At 46.1% G+C, this 20,512-nt stretch overlaps 1 protein-coding gene across 1 annotated transcript in view; it reads left to right on the top strand.

Moving 5' to 3' along the window:
* Positions 1-16,092, top strand: part of TAP2 (transporter 2, ATP binding cassette subfamily B member) — a 31,859-nt gene extending 15,767 nt beyond the window's left edge. The window contains exons 4-12 of the mRNA XM_004479820.5: positions 2,256-2,386; positions 2,623-2,828; positions 3,464-3,661; positions 3,812-3,940; positions 12,695-12,883; positions 13,006-13,179; positions 13,502-13,661; positions 14,323-14,459; positions 14,802-16,092. Of these exons, the coding sequence (XP_004479877.1) occupies positions 2,256-2,386; positions 2,623-2,828; positions 3,464-3,661; positions 3,812-3,940; positions 12,695-12,883; positions 13,006-13,179; positions 13,502-13,661; positions 14,323-14,459; positions 14,802-14,981 (1,504 nt within the window). The 3' untranslated portion in view covers positions 14,982-16,092. The remainder of the gene's footprint in view (positions 1-2,255; positions 2,387-2,622; positions 2,829-3,463; positions 3,662-3,811; positions 3,941-12,694; positions 12,884-13,005; positions 13,180-13,501; positions 13,662-14,322; positions 14,460-14,801) is intronic.
* Positions 16,093-20,512: the final 4,420 nt, after the last annotated feature.

Below are 20,512 nucleotides of genomic sequence, written 5' to 3'. Positions count from 1 at the left end.
GCCAAGTGGGGAATCCTGCCAAGAACACAGAGGCCACGCAGGCTGGGGGCAAGGGGTGCACGTGGGCCGGGGACTCTGCCTTGATAGTGTTCTAGGGGAGGGGGCTGCAGCAGTTGGTGAACGGTGAGGATCAGGGAGTTTGTCTTTGACTCCCATGGAGGCACAGACCTAGGTGGAATGTCGGGAGGAGAGGGAGAAGCTGTTTATCTTGTATGAGCAAGTGTCAGAGGTGGTCACCGAGGGAGCTAACGCTGGGGTCTAAGATGCTGATGCGTCATGACAACCCAAAGCTCCTTATGTTAACACTGACCTTGGAGATGCTAAGGCGGCGTGATGGGGTGAAAGAAGTCCCTACTTTATTTTAATTCATTGCACATTTCATCTGCTGATGGATACTTGGGTTGTTTCCACCTTTTGGCTTATCATGAATAATGCTGCTATGAATATTGGTGTGCAAGTACCCATATGAACCCTATTTTCAATTCCTTTGGAATAGAATTGCTGAGTCATATGGTAATTGTATGTCTAACTTTGAGGAACTGCCAGTTTTTCACAGTGACTGTACCATTTTACATTTTTGTCAGCAATGCATAAGGGTTCCAGTTTCTTTGTACTTGTTATTGTCCTTTTTTTCTTTTTAAAATAATAGATGCACTTGTGGGTGTGAATGGGTGCTTCATTGTGGTTTTGGTTTGTACTACCCTATCGGCTGATGATGTCGAGCATCTTTCCATGTGCTTGGAAGCCATTTGTATGTCTTCTTTGGCAAAATGTCCAAGTCCTCTGCCCATTTTTAATTGTGTTGTTTGTCTTTTTGTTATTGAGTTACAGGCATTCTTTATATATTCTAGTGATTAAGCCCATATCGGAGAGACAATTTACAACTATTTTCTCCCATTCTATAGGTTGTCTTTTCACTTTCCTCATAATGTCCTTTGATGCACAGAAGTTTTTATTTTTGATGAAGTCCAGTTTATGTTTTCTTTTGCTGCTCATGCTATGTTATCTTCTAGGAGTTTTGTGGTTTTAGGTCTTGTATTTAAGTCACTGATCCATTCTAACTTTTCTTTTTGTATATAGTGTGAGGTAGGGGTCTAGTTTTCCTAGCACCGTTTTTTGCAGAGAATAGTTTTTCCTCATTACAACCTCAATTAGCTTTTATCAATTCCCTGTCTAGTCCACTTTTGGAATTCTCTCCTCTCACCCGCCAATGTGGGCTTTCCTCATGAAAGGTTCTTTGATCTTTAAAAACGTTTTACTGTTGCTCTCAGTTCACCTCCTGAGGTGACTCCCAGTCTTGTCCTTGAGTGTCGAGCCCTAGTCCTGTAAATCCACTTGTCTCCTTGACATTCCCATTGGACAGCCCAGTCCCACCTCACACCCCTCACACCTAGACCTCCAAATGCACCATATTCCCTCCTTGTTCTCTTGAGAATAGGTCCCTCTTCTTATTCCAATTCATGAAGCCATTGGTAACCTGCCCTGAGCATGGGGTTGGTGCTTTCCTCCACTCAAACCCTAGCCCTGTCCTTTCCTACTGTCAACTCTTTTCTTCTATGGCTTCTTCTTTCCACTCTCGCTGTGATCGCCCAAGTCCAGACACTCATCATTTCTTACCAGTCTATGCTGACAGTCTCCTGAGTAGGTTAGAAAACCATATGTTATGAACACCTGCTTCTGTGCAATCACATTTTTTGAAATTTTGCTTTACTGTAAAAATTTGATCGATCTAAGAGGAATTCTCCAACTGCAGCAAAAGAAATGGGGAATGGGCGTGACTCCAGGGCTCCGGCGTGGGAGGGCAGGTCGTTCATTGATGTAGACCCTGGAATGAGGTGTCTGGGACTAGGAAGAAGGCATTGAGGGCAGGGAAAGAAAGAGGCCGAGACAGAGGAGAGGAGGGGAGAGAAGCAGAGGCCGGGTCAGAAGCAAGCCCCGGGCGATTACTTTTCACAGTATCTTCTCACGTGTGTGTTCTTCTCTTGTGTCTAGCACAGAATGAGCTCCGTAAATACCTGTGATTTTGAGCTTGTTATGACTTTGTCCCTTCATCTGGCTCACTATGTCTTCTTCCTCTGTTTATTTCTGTCCCTCTTGTCTGTCTCTCTCATTTCCCTCTTTTCCCTCTCATGGTCTGCTTTTCCCAACTCTGTGTCTGTTCTTCCACGCTGGGTTTTTTCTCCTGTTTTTCTCACGCCTTCCCTCCTTCTCTGTACCCCTCTCTCCCCTCCATCCTCCCGCCGCCCGCACCCCAGCTCCGTGTCCGCAGGCTGCCGAGGAGGCTCCTTCATGGTCACCATGTCCAACATCAACTTGCGGGTCCGGGAGCTGCTCTTCTCTTCCCTGCTGCGCCAGGACCTCGGTTTCTTCCAGGAGACCAAGACAGGTGGGGCAGGAGCCCAGGTCGACCTTCCCCTGGACTTGTCCTGCCCCTCAGTTACCTTCCACCCGCGGCTTCCCCACCTGCCTCCCTCCGGGGTGCTGGGCCCCTGAGCTGCTCCTTGTTGGGACCGGGTGGGGAGGCAGCTGTCGAGGAGGGGCTGCGTCGGTGGGGAAGGTCAGGAGGGAGTTCCTGGGTGTACCCGTGACTCATGGTCTCCTCACCCGCTGCGTCCGGCCCAGGGGAGCTGAACTCACGGCTGAACTCGGACACCACCCTGATGAGTCGGTGGCTTCCTCTCAACACCAACGTGCTCCTGCGGAGCCTGGTGAAGGTGGTGGGACTGCACAGCTTCATGCTCGCCCTGTCCCCGCGACTCACCCTCCTTTCCCTGGTCTTCGTGCCCTTCTTAATAGCCGCGGAGAAGGTGTACAGCGCCCGCCGTCAGGTACACGCCCGTGTTGGGTGAACCGCAAGGGGAGAACGAGGCGCAGGGCTGAGGAGGACCCCCTTGGGAGCTGGAGGCCTCGGGGCCCCCACTTCTCAGCCCTTAGAGCAGGCGTTCTTGGTGGAGCGTCGGTGGATGGGCGTCAGGAGACCCGCGAGCCCTGGGGACTGTGTGCGCAGCCGTTGGTGCGTGTGTGCCATTCTCTGCGGAGACCGTACCTTTTATGGGCTCCTCAGAATCTGCACTCACCTCCCCTGCAGGTGTAAAATGTTGCCTTAGGGGGTTTGGGGGGAGAGTTTTTCCCTTTAAAGCCAGCAGGAGGGATTTGGCTGGAGTGTAGACAGTCAGGGAACCCTGAGTCTGAACGTCTATTCCGCCGTCTCTAACTGACTGTGGCTCCTGGGGCGCACCACTGCCCCCTTCTCCTCCAGACGCTGCCGCACTGCGTGGCCTGAGAGCTCAGTGATGCAGTGTTTTGTTCCTCCTTCACACTGCTGGAAGGAAATGGAAAGAAAGGGGGAAAGAGGAGACTTGGATATTTTTGGATAGACCAGGGAAGCGTCCCGAGGGCTGGAATTAGACACGGGTGCCTGCTCTCCTCTGCCTCGCCTCTACCCCCTGCCCCGCTCTTCCAGGCGGTGCTTCAGGAGATCCAGGATGCGGTGGCAGAGGCAGGGCAGGTGGTACGGGAGGCGGTTGGCGGGCTGCAGACCGTGCGGAGTTTCGGGGCCGAGGAGCATGAGGTCCGTCGCTACGCGGAGGCCCTGGAGCGATGCCGCCGGCTGTGGTGGCGACGAGACGTGGAAAGAGCCTTGTACCTGCTCATCCAGAGGGTGATGCAGCTGGGCGGCTGGTGGGCAGAGCCGGGGAGGTGGCCGGGACAAGGCCGGGGCATCCGCTGCTGGTCCTGGGGCCGCCTGCGGCTCCCAGCCCTAGGGGAGGGAGCTAAGCATGGGTAGACACGCTTCCTTCTCCCCTCGCAGGTGCTGCGCTTGGGAATGCAGGTGCTGATGCTGACCTGCGGGCTGCAGCAGATACTGGCCGGGGAGCTCACCCGGGGTGGACTGCTCTCCTTCATGTTCTACCAGGGCGACGTGGGGCACCACGTGAATGTGAGTGGGTGCTCCCTGCTCTCTCCTGCTCTTCTCTCTAACCGTCTGGGCCCCTGGGCTGTATCTTTTCCCCTTAAAAAAAAGAACAAAGCAAAACAAACCAACCCATTCTGAGACTTTCAAATATGCAAATGTGAAAAAAAAAAGGACAAAATAATGAAATTAACACCCATGTACCCATTACCTGCTTTTACAGTTATCAACTCCTGGCCAGTCTTGCTTCATCCCTATCTCCACCCACTTCCTCCCTCCCGTATTGTTATGAAGTAAATTCCAGATAACTTATCGCTTCATCTGTATGTCAGTATGTGTCTCTAAACCACCTGTTAAAAAATATAACCAGAAAACCACTTTTGCACCTGAAAAACTACGAGTAATTCCTCAAATTCATCAAGTATTCCTACCTGTGGTCAAATTTCTGCTTGTCTCATACACTTAATATATACATAGGATTCGCTTGAACCAGGAGGCAAATCCTGTCCACACATTGCGTTTGGTTGATTTGTCTCTCTCCATAACCACTCCCCCTCCGCCTTGCAGTTTTGCACTTTATTTAAGAAGCAGGGTTGTTTGTCCTACAGAGTTTTTTTTTTTAAACTTTAATTTATACATTTGATAATTGAAAATATAGACAATTAAAAACTAAAAAGAAAACAGTTGAATAAAAACATTCATTTCTCACTTAAATATACTAGATACATATAAACAATTTTTTGGCTCATACAATATGTTACACAATATATTTGGTTCAGAGTAACGCAGTCATACAGTACTTGTCCTTTTGTGTCTGACTTGCTTTGCTCAACATAATGTCCTCCAGGTTCATCCATGTTGTCATGTGCTTCACGACTTCATTTCTTCTTACTGCTGCATAATATCCCATCCTGTGAATACACCACAGTTTGTTTATCCATTCATCTGTTGATGGACACCTGGGTTGTTTACAACTTTTGGCAATCGTGAATAATGTCTCTATGAATATCAGTGTGATGTCTGTTTGTGCCACTGCTCTCAGTTCTTCTGGTATATACCCAGTAGTGGTATTGCAGGGTCAGGTGGCAAGTCTATATTCAACTTCTTTAGGAACTGCCAAACAGTCCCCCACAGTGGCTGTATCATTCTACATTCCCACTAACAGTGAATAAGTGTTCCTATCTCTCCGCATCCTTTCTGACACTTGTAGTTCTCTGTCTTAATAGTGGCCATTCTTATACATGTGAAATGATAGCTCATGGTAGTTTTGATTTTCATTTTCCTAATCATTAGTAATGTTGAGCATTTTTTTTTTTTTTGCCATTTGTATTTCTTCTTTGGACAAAAGTCTATTCAAGTCTTTAGCCCATTTTTTTTTTAAAGATTTATTTTATTTATTTATCACCGCCCCCCAATGCGGCTTGCTTGCTCTCTGCTCTCTGTGACCATTCACTGTGCGTTCTTCTGTGTCTGCTTGTCTCCCTTTGTTGTGTCATCTTGCTGCACCAGCTCTCCATGGGTGTGGGCCGTCAGCTCTTCTCGGACGCGGGCCAGCTTGCCTTCACAAGGAGGCCCTGGAATGTGAACCCAGGGCCTCCCATATGGTAGATGGGAGCCCAGTCAGTTGAGCCACATCCGCTTCCCTCTTTAGCCAATTTTTAAATTGAGTCGTTTTTTTATTGTTGAGCTGTAACAACTCTGCATATCCTGGATATTAAACTCTTATCTGACATGTGATTTCCAAAAATTTTCTCCCATTGAGTTGGCTGCCTTTCCACCCTTTTGACAAAGTCCTGTGAGGTGCAAAAGTGTTTAATTTTGAGGAGGTCTCATTTATCTATTTTTTCTTTTGTTGTGTGTGCTTTGGATGTGAGGTCCAAGAAGCCACCACCTACTACAAGTTCTTGATGTTTCCCTACATTTTCTTCTAGTAGTTTTCTGGTCCTAGCTTTTATATTTATGTCTTTAATCTATTTTGAGTTATTCTTGTATAGGGAGTGAGATAGGGGTCCTTTTTCATTCTTTTGATTATAGGTACCCAGTTGTCCCAGCACCATTTGTTGAAGAGATTGTTTCGTCCCGCTAACATGGACTTGGTAGGTTTGTCAAAAACCTACTGTATAGGTTGACTGTATAGGTGAGGGTTTATTTCTGGGTTCTCAGTTCTGTTTCACTGATTGATGTTTCTATCTTTATGGCAGTACCATGCTGTTTTGACCACTGTAGCTTTGTAATATGTTTCAAGGTCAGGCAGTGAAATTCCTCCCATGTTGCTCTTCTTTTTTAGATTGCTTTTGGTTATTTGGGTGTACTTTCCCTTCCAAATGAATTTGGTCGTTGCCTCTTCTAATTCTGCAAAGTAGGCTGTTGGAATTTTGATTAGTATTGCATTGACTATAAATTAGTTTGAGTAGGATGGACATCTTCATAATATTTCTTCTTCCAATCCATGAACACGGAATGTCTTTCCGTTTGTTTTTTTTAAAAAAGATTTATTTATTTTCCCCCCTTCCCCTCTTCCCACCCTGCTGTTTGTACTGTCTGTGTTGTCTTCTCTTCTCATTTTTTCTCCTCTAGGATTCACCGGGATTGATCCTGGAGATCCCTGATGTGGAGGGAGGTTCCCTGTCATTTGCGCCCCCTCAGTTCCTGGTTTCTGCTGCACTTCATCTTGACTCTCCCCTTGTCTCTCTTTTGATGCGTCGTCATCTTGCTGTGTGACTCACTTGCGCGGGCTCTGGCTCACCACGTGGGCACTTGCACTCACCACACAGGCACTTGTCTCAGCACGTGGCCACTTGTGTGGCCACAGGCTTGCCCTGCGGGCATGCTTTTTCTTCTTCTTTTCACCAGGAGGCCCCAGGGATCGAACCCAGATCCTCCCATATGGTAGGCAGAAGCTCTATCACTTGAGCTACATCTGCTTCCCACATCTTTCCATTTGTTTAGGTCTTTTAAAATTTCTTTTAGCAAATTTTTCCAGTTTTCTGCATATAGGTCCTGTACTTCTTTGATTAAATTAATTCCGAGGTATTTGAGTCTTTTTGTTGGTATTGAAAATGGTATTTCCCCCCTAATTTCCTCCTCAGATTGTTATGTACTAGTGTTCAAAAACATTACTGATTTTTCCTTGTTGATCTTGTATCCTGCCACTTTGGTGAACTCATTTATTAGCTCATGTAGCTTTGTCATGGATACTTCAGAATTTTCTAAGTACAGGATCATGTCACCCACAAACTGTGAGACTTTTACTTCCTCTTTTCCCATTTGGATACCTTTAATTTTTTTATCTTATCTAATTGCTCTAGCTAGAACTTCTAGTACAATATTGAATAACAGTGGTGATAGTGATCATCCTTGTTTTGTTCCCAATCTTAGAGGGAAAGCTTTCAACCTTTCCCCATTGAGTATGATGTTGACTGTAGATTTTTCATATGTGCCTTTTCTCATGTTGAGGAATTTTCCTTCTATTCCTATCTTTTGTAGTGTTTTTATCAAAAAATGATGCTGGTTTTTGTCTAATGCCTTTTCTGAATCAATTGAGATTATCATGTGTTTATTTTTCCTTCAGTTTGTTAATGTGGTGTATTACATTGATTTTCTTATGTTGGACCAGCCGTGAATACCAGGAATAAATCCCTCTTGGTTGCGATGTATACGTCTTTTGATATGCTGTTGGATTCTATTTGCAAGTATTTTGTTGAGAATTTTTGCATCTATGTTCATTAGAGAGATTGGTCTGTAAGTTTCTTTTCTTGTAGTATCTTTATGTGGCTTTGGTATTAGGGTGATGTTGACTTCATAAAATGTGTTGGGTAATTTTCCCTCCTCTTCAATTTTTTGGAAGTGTTTAAACTGCAATGGTGTTAATTCTTTTCGAAATGCTTAGTAGATTTCACCTGTGAAGCCATCTGGTCCTGATCTTTTCTTTGCTGGGAGATTTTTGATGATGGATTCAATCCCCTTAAATGTGATTGGTTTGTTAAGTTCTTGTATTTCTTTAGCATCACTGTAGTTGGTTGTTCTTTTCTAGGAGTTTGTCCTTTTCATCTAGGTTGTCTAGTTTGTTTAGCATACAGTTTCTCATAATATCCTCTTATGATTCTTTTTATTTTTGTGGGGTCAGTTGTAACTTCTCCCCCTTTCATTTCTGATTGTATTTATTTGCATCTTCTCTCTTTTTTTCTTTGTCTAGGGATTTGTCAATTTTATTGATCTTCTCAAAGAACCAGCTTTTGGATTTTTTGATATTCTCTATTTTTTTGTTTGTTTGTTATCAATTTCATTTGTTTTTACTCTAATCTTTATTATTTCTTTCCTTCTGCTTGCTTTGGGATTGGTTTGCTGTTTTTCTAGTTTCTTGATTTGTTTGGTTAAATTGTTGAGTTTAGCTCTTTCTTTTTTTAAATACAGGTATTTAGGGCTATAAATTTCCCTCTCAAGACTGCCTTTGCTGTATTCCATAAGTTTTGATAAATTGTGTTTTCATGTGTCTCAATGTATTTACTGATTTCACTTGCAATTTCTTCTTTGACCCACTGATTATTTAGGAGTGTGTTGTTCAGCCTCCACACATTTGCATATTTACTTTTTTCCTATTATTTTCCAATTTCATTTCATTATGATCTGAGAAGGTGCTTTGTATAATTTCAGTCTTTTTATATTTAATTAGAGCTGCATTGTGCCCTAACATGTGGTTTATCCTGGAGAAAGACCCAGGGGCACTTGAGAAGTATGTGTACCCCTGAGTTTGGATGCAGTGTTCTGTGTATGTGTGTTAGATCTGACTTGTTTATCGTATTTTTCAAGTTCTCTGTTTCCTTGTTGATCGTCTAATTGTTCTATCTAATGTTTTGGGTGAGGTGTTCAAGTCTCTAATGATTATTCTAGAGATGTCTATTTCTCCCTTCAGTTTTGTGAGAGTTTGTCTCATGTATTTTGGGGCACCCTGGTCAGATGCATAGATATTTATGATATATCTTCCTAGTGAATTGTCCCTTTCATTAATATATAATGGCCTTCTGTGTCTCTTATAACTTTTTTGCATTTAAAGTCTATTTTGTCTGATATTAGTATAGCCACCTCTGCTCTTTTCTGGTTACTGTTTGCATGGAGTATCTTTTCCCAGCCTTTCATTTTCAGCCAGTTTGTATCCCTGGGTCTAAGGTGAGTTTTTTGTAAGCAGCATATGGATGGCTCATTTTTTTTATCCATTCTGTCAGCTTGTATCTTTTGATTGGGGAGTTTAATCCATTCACATTCAATGATCTTACTGTAAATGCACTATTTACGTCCTCCATTTTATTCTTTGGTTTTCACATGTCATATCTTATTTTTGTCTGTCTTTTTACCCTTTTGGTTATCCTTTTTGGTATTCTTTCTTCTGTACTCTCCTCCAAGCCGGTCTCTCCTGTCTTTACCTTTCAGGTTCTAAGGTTCTTTTAATATTTCCTACAAAGGTAGATTCTTTTTTGCAAACTCTCTTAATTTTTGTTTGTTTGTAAATATTTTATACTCACCTTCATATATGAAGGATGATTTTACTGGATAAGGAATTCTCAGCTGGCAGTTCTTTCAGTATCCTAATTGTATCATACCACTGTCTTCTTGACTCCATGGTTTCTGAAGAGAAATCTGTGTTAAGTCTTAACTGGACGTCCCTTGCACATGATGGTTTGCTTTTCCCTTGCTGCTCTATTTTCTCTATCTTTGACATTTGAAATTCTGAGTAGTATGTGTTCTTGGAGTAGGTATATTGGGGTATGGTGTGCTTCTTGAACATTTAAGTTCATTTCTTTCATGAAAGTTGGGAAATTTTTAGCTATTATTTCCTCTAATATTCTTTCTTCTCCCTTTCCCTTCTCTTTCTGGAACTTGCATGACACATACATTGTTGTGTTTTGTGTTGTCATTCAACTCTCTGAGCCCCTGTTCAATTTCTTCCATTCTTTTCTGTCTTCAATTTTAGCTGTTCCGTCTTCAGTATCACTTATTCTTTCTTTGATCATTTGGAGTGTGCTGTTGTATGTCTGAAATGTTTTTGATCTCATCTATTGTGTCTTACATTTCCATGAGCTGTGTTACTTTACTATTCAGGATTTCCACTTCTTTGCACATGCTCAGTGTCTTCTTGATATCATTTATCTCTTTAACCATATTGTCTTTCAACTCATTAATTTGATTTTGGAAATTTATACTCATCTCATTGATTAGTTCTCTCGAATTCTGCATCTCTTCTGGGACTTTGATATATTCCTTTTCTTGGGCCATGTCTTCTGTATTCTTAATATTGCTTGTGATTCTTTTCCGATTTCTAGGCTTCTGGTAAGGATGTAGTTTACTCAGATGCTCAATTTCTTGCTCTTCTGTAGGGATTTAGTGGCAGGATGCTGTGTGTCACCACTGCTCTTTGATTCTTGGCTCAACCTGGATTGTTAGGATTGTCCTGCTGCTTGCTCAAAATTGGGCACTACACCTAGTAATTGGTTGTAGAGTCACTTCCTAGGGCCTTGGGAAGGAGGCTATATGGACTGGAAAAAGCCTCTTCTTATTTTTAATTTTCTTGCATGCACTTCTTTGGTCTGCCAGCAGATGGCACTCTTTGGACGTTTTCAGTTCAGTGCCTGGTCAGAGTGTATTTGTTGCAACATAGACAGGATCAATGTGCTAGAACTTCCTGTCTGGAGGTGAGGAGCCTTGTAATTCAAACTTTCTCTGAGATGTTCTCCAGCCTTCTCTGGCAGGTCCCTCCCTTTTCCCCTGGTTGGAAGTGTTTCCACTCCCCTCTGAGTCCTCAACAGTCAGTCCCTGTTAATAGAGGAGATTGGGAGGGCCATATATATTTAGCCCCTTTCGGGCTCCCAAGGCAAACAATGGTGTCGCCCCACCTGGCCTGGAAGGGCTCCTGGGACAGCAGACCAAACTTGTGAGTCAGAAGCTGAGTCAGTCTTAGGCTGTGTCCCTCTCTCCCCCTTTTCCTGGGGCGTCCTCAGAGGATTTCCCTTCTTTGTCCTTCTCTCCCCTTGGTGGTGTCCAGCTTTCGTGTGGTGTTATAAACCCAGTAAGATATTTTTCTAGGCTGATTCAGCCTGTCCTCCAGCTATCTTTCTTAAAAGTGTTTTTTGAATTTTAATAGATTCCCTGCAATATTATTTAATATGTTTCTCTGCCTCTGTACATCTTATTGATTGGTAGATAAATCTAGAGGCTTGTCATATTCAGGTTTGTTGGCATGCTTTTTTTTTTAACTTATTGAAGTTTATCATTTATACAGGACATATATAAACAAGTATATAGTAAAATTTGAGAATCTACAAACAAATATGCATATCATTATATAGGGCTCCCATACATCTCTCCAACCACCAACAGCCTACATTGTTGTAAAACATTTGTTACAAACTATGAAAGAGCATCGTCAAAATATTACTAAGTATAACCTATATGTTACTATACACTTTGGTGTATTTTCCCTCAAACCCACCCAATTATTAACATCCTATATTAGTATTGTGTATTTGTTATTGTTCATAAGAGAGTTTGCTCTCTTAACCACAACTGATCATCCACCCCTGGATTCCCCGTGTTATACAGTCCGATGCTTTGTACAGTCCGTTCAAAATGTACACTCAGCGGCTCTCATTTTCATCAGAGAATTGTACTGTCATCCCAGCCGATTTTAGAACATTTTCATTACTCCAAAAGGGAAAATCCCATACCTCCTTATACTCCCCTTTTGTCCCTTAGGATTGAAATAATATCTTCTTGCCATTGCTGCAAAACATTACAATATTACTGTTATCAGCCATAAGTGACATTAGTTGTAATTTTCCTGTATATCACCATATTCTTAGTACTTTGTCAAAGAAGAGCATTCTTATACTATCAACCAGAATCTTTATCCACCACTGAAATCACTGTAACATTTCCTAGATTATTCTCTAGTTTCCTTTCAATTGGCGTTTACTTCCCTAGACGCCGCCTTTCAGCCACAATCCCATTTATGCATCAGCAGTGTTAGTGACACTCACTATGATGTGTTACCATCAGCTTTGTTCAGTTCCACAGTTGTACAAGCAGCCTTATCAATGATGCCACATACATCGACGTTGGCTTGGTGTTGACAAGTGGGCTTACCAGGTCGTGGCGTGTTCTTCCTCTCTGTGATGTCACCAGCCGTTGAGGCTCAGTACCTACATCTATTAATTTATGAAATTATTAGGGGTTGCAAAAATGATGATAGTCAAGGTAGACGTCTCTTTATCTACTATTTGGTTACAGTTTGGCTAGCAAAGGCGGAATGACCATTTGGGTCTCTCTGTATTTACCAAAATAAAGAATTAGCTACGTCATCTTGGGCTTTATTTTATAATTTTCCTAGACACTTAACCAGCGTCTTTTATGGGTGCAGAACTGTGCTGTCGTTCTGGTGGCTACAGAGATCAGTTAGGCCCAGTGTCGTCTTTTCCGGAGTTTCCTGCTGCATCAGCCAAGAGAGCTGTGCACAAAGAATACGAAACAGTGATTGAAAAGGTCTGGGGACAGGAGTGATGGCTTGCAGGATGAGAACGGGCTGCCGCGTCCTTTACCCTGCAGATCGGAGCCCCGGGGTATTGTGCCTGTTTTAAATGCCATCCAAATTGCCTGTATAAAGAAAGGTAGACCCTGTTTTTGGGGGGAGGGGAGGAGGAGCCTGTGTGAGGAGTGGGACGTGGGTTTATTACCGCTTCGTTCCTGGTGGGCCGCCTCTCGTTAGCTGGCCCCTCCATTCCTGTCTTCCAGGCCCTGGTCTACATTTGGGGGGACATGCTGAGCAATGTGGGAGCTGCCCAGAAGGTGTTCCACTACCTGGACCGACAGCCGAGGCGGCCGCCGCCGGGGACGCTGGCGCCGCCCACCCTGCGGGGGCTCGTGGAGTTCCAGGGGGTCTCCTTCGCGTATCCGGGTCGCCCCGACCAGCCTGTGCTCAAGGTGCCCCAAAGGGGGCCCTCCCTGCCGCTTGTGCCTCCCCAGCCCTCACGGCCTGGGGGTCCGCGCGGGGGAGGGTCCTGCGGGAGAGGAGGCAGGCCCCTCACTCTTCCTGGCTTTTCTAGGGGGTCACGTTCACCCTCCGTCCAGGTGAGGTGACGGCGCTGGTGGGGCCCAATGGGTCTGGGAAGAGCACGGTGGCTGCGCTGCTGCAGAATCTGTACCAGCCCACGGCGGGGCGCGTGCTGCTGGACGGGGAGCCCGTCTGCCGCTACCAGCACCGCTACCTGCACAGACAGGTGGGCGGCGAGAGGGCAGAGGGAGAGGGGAGCAGCGCACGGGGGAGGGCGGCCCCCCGGAGGGAGGTAGCGCACGGGGGAGGGCGGTCCCCCGGAGGGGAGCAGCGCACAGGGCATGGGCGGCTCCCGGAGGGGAGCAGCGCACGGGGGAGGGCGGTCCCCCGTTGGGGAGCAGCGCACAGGGCTTGGGCGGCTGCACGGGGGAAGGGTGGCCCCCCGGAGGGGAGCAGCGCACGGGGCTGGTTGGCCCCGGGGAGGTCTCCCTGTCCCTTCGGGTGGAGGTGGGGGAGGGCCTCACGCGGCCCCCGCGCCCCCCGCGCAGGTGGCTCTGGTCGGGCAGGAACCCGTGCTGTTCTCGGGCTCCGTGCGGGACAACATCGCGTACGGGCTGGAGAGCTGCAGGGACGACGCGGTGAGGGCCGCCGCCCGGGCCGCCCACGCGGAGGACTTCATCGAGGACCTGGAGCACGGCATGCACACAGGTGCCTTCTCCAGTGCTGCCCGCCCCTCAGGGAGCTCGCCCGCGGGGCGAGGCTTGGGCTTCCCTGAGCACATCCCTGTACCTCCACGACGCCCTTTCCCTGGCCTGTCTTCTGGCCCCTTTCCCTCCTTCCTCAATACCATGCATTTTTTTAAAAAGATTTATTTTAAATTTATATCTCCCCGCCCCCCACTTGTTTTCCCTCTCTCCTCTGTTCTCCGAGTCCATTCATCGTGTGCTCTGTCTGTCTGCTCACACCAGGAACAGGGAACCAGACCTGGTTGCTTGAGCCACCTCAGCTCCTGCTTTGTTGTGTCTTTCATTGTGTCTCCTCTTTGTGTCTCCTTGTCGCGCCAACTGGTCATGCTGGCTCACTGTCTTACTCGTCGTCTGTAGGGGCCACCAGGAACCGAACCCAGGACCTCCCATGTGGTAGGCGGGAGCTCAGTCACTTGAGCCACTTCTTCCCCCACCATGGACTCTCTAGCCCCTGTCTTGCTCCTGAGCCTTGGCGCGGTGCCGTGCCCCTCTCCCCGGGCAGCCGTTCTCCCGCTCTCCTGTGCCGACTGGTTCTGGTGGAACAGCCGTGCGCTGGCTCCTCGGCCCGTGAGGAATGGTGTTGTGGTCGCTGGTGTCTGAGAACGGGGTTTTTAATTTCCCAGACATAGGGGAGAAGGGCAGCCAGCTGGCCGTGGGACAGAAGCAGCGCGTGGCCATCGCCCGGGCCCTCGTGCGGGACCCGCGGGTCCTTCTCCTGGACGAGGCCACCAGCGCCCTGGACGTGGAGTGTGAGCGGGCGGTGAGTACGGGCGGGAGGCGCCTTGGAAGGAGCAGCGTGGGCAGGGCTGGGTGGGGGAGGACGCCCTGCAGTGGAGAGAGCACCCTGCCTTCTTAGGGTCAGCCCGAAGTGGGATGGAAAGGACCATGGGTGGGGGCGTCTCACCTCCTCTCTGCTGCCTTTCCCCTCTTCCCGCTGCCCGGAAGAGGTGGCGGAGAAGGTGGACAGCCCGCGTGGCCGCCCTCCCCCACCGGCCCCTGTTCCTTACCCTCTTCACCTGAAGCCACAAGAGATGGGGCCCAGCTGGGGCGCGGGATCCCTGCCGTTCTCCTCCCCCAGCGGCGCCTCGCTCTTCCCCTGCAGCTGCAGGAGTGGCAGTGCCGCGGGGACCGGACGGTGCTGGTGATTGCTCACAGGCTGCAGACGGTGCAGCGGGCCGACCAGGTCCTGGTGCTCAAGCAGGGGGAGCTGGTGCAGCGCCCCCAGCTCCTGGAGGGCCAGGACCCCTACTCCTGCCTGGTGCAGCAGCAGCTGGCGGACTGAGGCCCGGGGACGCTGGCCTGCTGTGGCCTTCTCCTGGGGCTCCAGAGTGGCTCCTGCTTTGAGTCACCTTGGGGATGGGCCCTGGGCTGGAGGCCTGGTGGAGCTGTGGGCTGCCTGTGCTTTCCGGGGTTCGGGGCGGGGGTGGGTCGTCTGTGCCCAGGAAACTGTTTGCTGGGTGAACAGAGCTTTGCCTGGTTCTGAATAATGTATTTTAGCATAATAAATATATTTTAAAATAATTTTTACTTATTCTATAAACAGCACAAATTCATATAGAAAATTTAGAAGGTACAGAAAAGTACAAAGAAGAGAAACCTCCCTTGTCTCACTTCCCAGAGATAGCCACAGTTACTGTTGTGCTGGGTATTGCCTCAGTGTTTTACCTACCCTGGGAGCCGCATACTTACCTCCGTGACATGGATCTCCACGAGGCCGCCTTTCTGAGTCCCTTCCCCCTTCCCGCCTGTGTCTGCTATTTGGGGGAAACCAAGGTATGGAGAGCACAGTTTCCCAATTAACATGTTAATAATGTTGGTAATATCTAGCATTATTAGACTTTTTTTCTTTTTTAGGAGGTACTGGGGGATTGAACCCAGGACCTCGTACATGGGAAGCAGGTGCTCAGCCACTGAGCTACATCTGCTTCCCAATGACGGTTGGTTTTTTCATTTGTTTCTTTTGTTTTTAGAAGGTACTGATATAGCCTGTGCATAAATTCAAAGTTGTTTCCAAGTGTACCTAGTCCCTAAAAGTTCAAATAAGTAATATAGGCCCTGCAGTCTTTGAGTGTTCAGGAAGGATGTAAGACTGAATGTGTATTCAAGGTGGCATCCAGATGGAATGTGGAAGATATGCTAAATCAAAGCTGGCTTGGAATGTGGGGAATATGTGTTAAATCAAATTTACCTGGAGGAAATAACCTATCTGATACTCAGATAAAACGCTGAAATAACTAACCAAATGGCTGTTTGCATACAACCACCCTTTGTCTCCCTAATCCTATTTCCTCTGTATAAAAAGGTCTGAAAAAGGCTATTCGGGGCTCGGTTTTTATTAGGACAAGAGTCCACCGAGCCCGGCCAGTTGAAATAAACCAACTTCCTTCTCGGTGTTCTCGTGCCCTGGCCTTTGATACCGCGCACACCCGCTTTCTCTACAACAGTGCAGAGATCAAACCCAGGACTTCATGCACGGGAAGCAGGAGCTTAGCCGCCTGAGCTACGTCTGCTCCCCGTTAGTAAACTGTCATGTGTAGGTACTATGCTACGTGTACCTACATCTTTTCCTGGTTTCCATGAATTATCACATTTAATCCTTACCCCAACCCTACAAAGTTCATTATTATCCCCATTTTACAGATGAGGAAACGGAGGCTCAGAGAGGTGAAGTAACTGTCCCAAGTTAACACGCTGATGGGGTGGGAGCTGGAATCCCAACCTGACCCCAGGGCCCACACGCTCAACCACTGAGCTGCACTGCATCTCCTCGTTCACAATCCGGAACCCTGATCAGTCAGACAAAGCTCTGTTACTTCTAGCTCCAAGTAGCTCGGCATGCATTTTCCACTCTCGTCCTGCTCTTTCATGGTGCACAGCTGTCCAGCCCGTTTGTTCTGCCCTTTTTGGTTGCGTCAGGCCAGTCACCACAAGCACGCCCTCCTCAGTGCCTGTGCGCCTCTTCACCTGGTGCCCACTGGTCCTTCTCCACCACATCCTCCCCTGGGTTCCCAGGAAGGCTCCCCTATATCCCTCGTCTGGAAAAACTGTCCTTTCCAAGTGCTTCTGTCGCTCCTGGGACCACTCTTTCACAGCCCTTATTAATCTCTACCTTTTAAAAGTTTTGTCCTTATCCCCTTCCCAAAACTGTGAGCTCCTGGGGAAGGCCATATATCCTATTAAACTTCCTGTCTGCTGTCTGGCACGGAGCCTGATTCGCCGTAGGCAGTCAGTTAATACCTGCTGGATGAGTGCATAACTCTCCTTCCTCCGTCGTCCTCCCTCTCAACCCTCCAGCACACACCAAGCACTGGAAACCAGGTCGCACGCATCACTCGTTGCTGGGAGAGATTTATTTTGGGAAGTTCCTCTTCTAGGAAAGAGAAACTTTCACTTTCCCAGAACCGGCAGGTACTTTCCAGCACTAACAGTGAGCTAGCCAGACTTCTGCTGTTTTGCATTTTTTTCCTCCTGGGCAACTGTTGGAAGCTGGGTGGGCGAGAACAGGAAGCTGCTTCTGCATACAAAGCCTTTGTTTCACTCGGCAGCTGCCCTGCTGCGCCACTCCCTCCCACCTCCGGACCTTCACCCAGGGCTACTTCACTCAGGGCTACGTGTGCCTTTGGAGAGAGAAGTCTGGCCTGATTTCCTCCCCTTCCCACAAAAGGTCTTTTTTCTATCTATAAAACAGTAATAATTCCTGCATCCCACAACCTTACGGAGCCTCTAGCTGTCGTGAAGAACATGACCTTTGAAAATGCTTTTGATATCCTCAGTACAATTACACTCATAGATTCTTAACGCTTTAAACCTGGGCAGAGTTTAAAATAATGTAGCTCTGGGAGTGAACGTGGCTCAAGCAGTCGAGTGCTGCTTCCCATATGTGAGGTCCCAGGTTCAATCTCCCACCCTGGTACCTCAAAAAAAAGGTATCTTAAAAATAATGTAGCTGTCAAATTTTATTTTAGAAATAGGGAAACTGGATTGAAACTACACAGCTAATCAGCAATAGAGGCTGGGACAAAACTCAAGTATCCTGACAGGCAGTACAGGAAGATAATAGCAGATCTTAAGATTCGAAGATATTCCAAAGATTTCTTATCTCAGAGAAACTCTCAGGTAAGGCTTATGTCAGGGACACAGTGTTACTGGTTTTAGTGGCGTGGTGATCCAAGAGGAGGAGAAGGCAGCTGGAGTCTGGGTCCGGAGGCAAGAGAGCGCAGGAGAGAGCAAGCAGAGTGTCAGGCTCTGTGCCTGCCTTTTTGAACTATTAATTACCCCGCCCCTTTGCTAATGATGGGGGAGGGCTCCAGCTGTTTCTGTTTTGATTGATCACCCACCATCAATCCCCCACTGGCCCAATGATAAAGTCCTTGGGTTCTGCCCGGGGCTTCCCCTGGCTTCTGGAGGAAGTCTTTGTTCTGAGTGGCAGCATCGTGGGGGTAGGGGTCTTCTAACGGCCCCGTGGGGGTTACTGATGTCCACGTGGACTTCTTGCCAGGTTCCAGATCCTTCTGTTGATTCCCTATTTTACAAGAGAAAAATTTTCCCTGACGGTTAAAGTATTCAGCCTGGATAGATAAACCCCTACGAGAGCAACTGTTCTGGTAGCCACAGCTATTAGCAATTCTGGTTTTCTCCAGAGTTCTTTTCACTCACTCTTCCCTCGGCACGTCATTGTTTGAGTCTCCCTGCCCCATAATTTCCTCTTCTGGCCGCTTTCCTTCAGTATCTTTCCAATTCAGTTGTATTTTGTTGCTTCCTAAGAAAGATGTGAAAGGAGAGGGGAAGCGCTTGTAGATTTTTCAGCACCTGCATCAATCCCCCGCCTTGTGGGTCCTGCCCCACGTGGAAACAGCAACGCCCAGGCCAGGGCAGGAGCCTCCGGGAGCCCAGATGTCAGTCATGAATCAAGAGGACAAAGGGGGAATTGTCCACAGGTTGGAGTGAAGGGCTGGGGAATGAGGAAAACAAAGATACAGCCTATTTGGGCCCTGGGAGTGAACTAAAGGAGCTCTTGGTTGTGTCTGATTCCACCTAGGGGTCCTGGGAAATACTGGGTTTTGAACCTAACGTTTGATGGAATCTTATGAGTTATAAAAATTCCAATAACAGTAAAGATGGTTGTTCACTGACTGCTTACGGTGTGCTGTTCTAAGTGCCTGACATAGAGCACCTTACTTTATCTTCAAGATAATCCGAGTAGCAGGTGTTATTATCTGTGTTTTAAGAATGAGAATATGGCGGTTTAGGAGTATTACTGACTTGCCTGGGTCACACAGCTAGAAAAAGGTGGATCCTGCCCAGTTTTACAACAAAACTCCTTAAGAGTATTGTCTGTGCTCCTTGTATCCATCTATCCTGCTACTATTCTCTTTTTTAAGATACAATTTAATTAATTTATTTGAATAGGCATTGCATTCATGTGGTTTGAACTTCAAAGGGCACAAAAAGGTGTACACAGGGGAGTCTCCCTTCCATCCTGCCCCCACATAATCCATGTTTTGGGATTTTATTTATCCTTCCAGAGATATTTGAGGTATATCTAAACAAATATGTATATATTGTTTATTGTAACATACATAAAACATACAATTAACCATTTTAATCTTTTTATTATTTTATTATTTTTTCATTATTTTTATTAGAGCAGTTGTAGGTTATAGAAAAATCATGCAGAAAGTACAGAGCTCCCTTATACTGCCCCCTCATATGTAGCTTTCCCTATTAACATTTTACATTGGTGTGGTAACTTTGTTACAATTGATGGAACACTATTATGATAATTATACTATTAACTAGAGTCTAGTCCATAGTTTATACTAGGGTTCGTTTACTCTTTGTGTTGTACAGTTTTCTGGGTGTTTTTAAAGTGTTTTTTCTGCATTTTAACAATTTTTAAGTGTACAATTCAGTGTCATTAATTATATTTATAATGTTGTAGTACCATTCCCACCATTCATTACCAAAACTGTTTTTATCACCCCAAATAGAGATTGTACTTATGCAGCAATAATCTTTCTTCTTTCTTCCCCCTTCCCCCAGCCCCTGGTGACATCTAATTTACTCTGTCTCTATGAATTTGCTTATTCTAGATATTTCATATAAGTGGAATCATACAGTATTTGTCCTTTTGTGTCTGGCTTATTTCACTCAGCATAATGTTTCCAAGGTCCATCCCTGTTGTAGCATGGATGAGAACTTCATTCCTTTTTATGGCAGAATAATATTTCCTTATATGTATATACCACATTTTGTTTATAGATTCTTCTGTCAGTGGACACTTGGGTTGTTTTCACCTTTTGGCTATTGTGAATAATGTGGCCATGAACATTGGTATACAAATATCTATTCAGGTCTCTGTTTTCAGTTATTTGGGGGTATATACCTAGTAGTGGATTGCCAGGTCATATGACAACAGTTTGAACAACTACCAAACTGTTTTCCATGAGGCTTGTGCAATTTTACATTTCTACCAGCGCATGAGAGTTCCAGTTTCTCCACATCCTCATCAACATTTGATATTTTCTGTTTTTCAAAATAGTACTCATCTTATAGGATGTGAAGTGGTATCTCAATTTGATTTGCATTTCTCTAATGGCTAATAATGTTGAACAACTTTTCATGTGCTTTAGGCCATTTGTATACCTTCTTCAGAAAAATGTCTATCCAAGTCCTTTACCCATTTTTAAATTGGATTGTCTTTTTGTTTTTGAGCTGTAAGAGTTCCTTATATATATAACCATTTATTGTTTTCTCTCATTCTGAGAATTGTCTTTTCACTTCCTTAATCATGTCCTTGATGCAAAAAAGTTT

Source organism: Dasypus novemcinctus, chromosome 11, assembly GCF_030445035.2.
Source record: "Dasypus novemcinctus isolate mDasNov1 chromosome 11, mDasNov1.1.hap2, whole genome shotgun sequence".
Taxonomy (NCBI): Eukaryota; Metazoa; Chordata; class Mammalia; order Cingulata; family Dasypodidae; genus Dasypus; species Dasypus novemcinctus.
The sequence above is the reverse complement of the archived record's forward strand: the minus strand, read 5'-3'. Positions and strand labels throughout refer to the sequence as shown.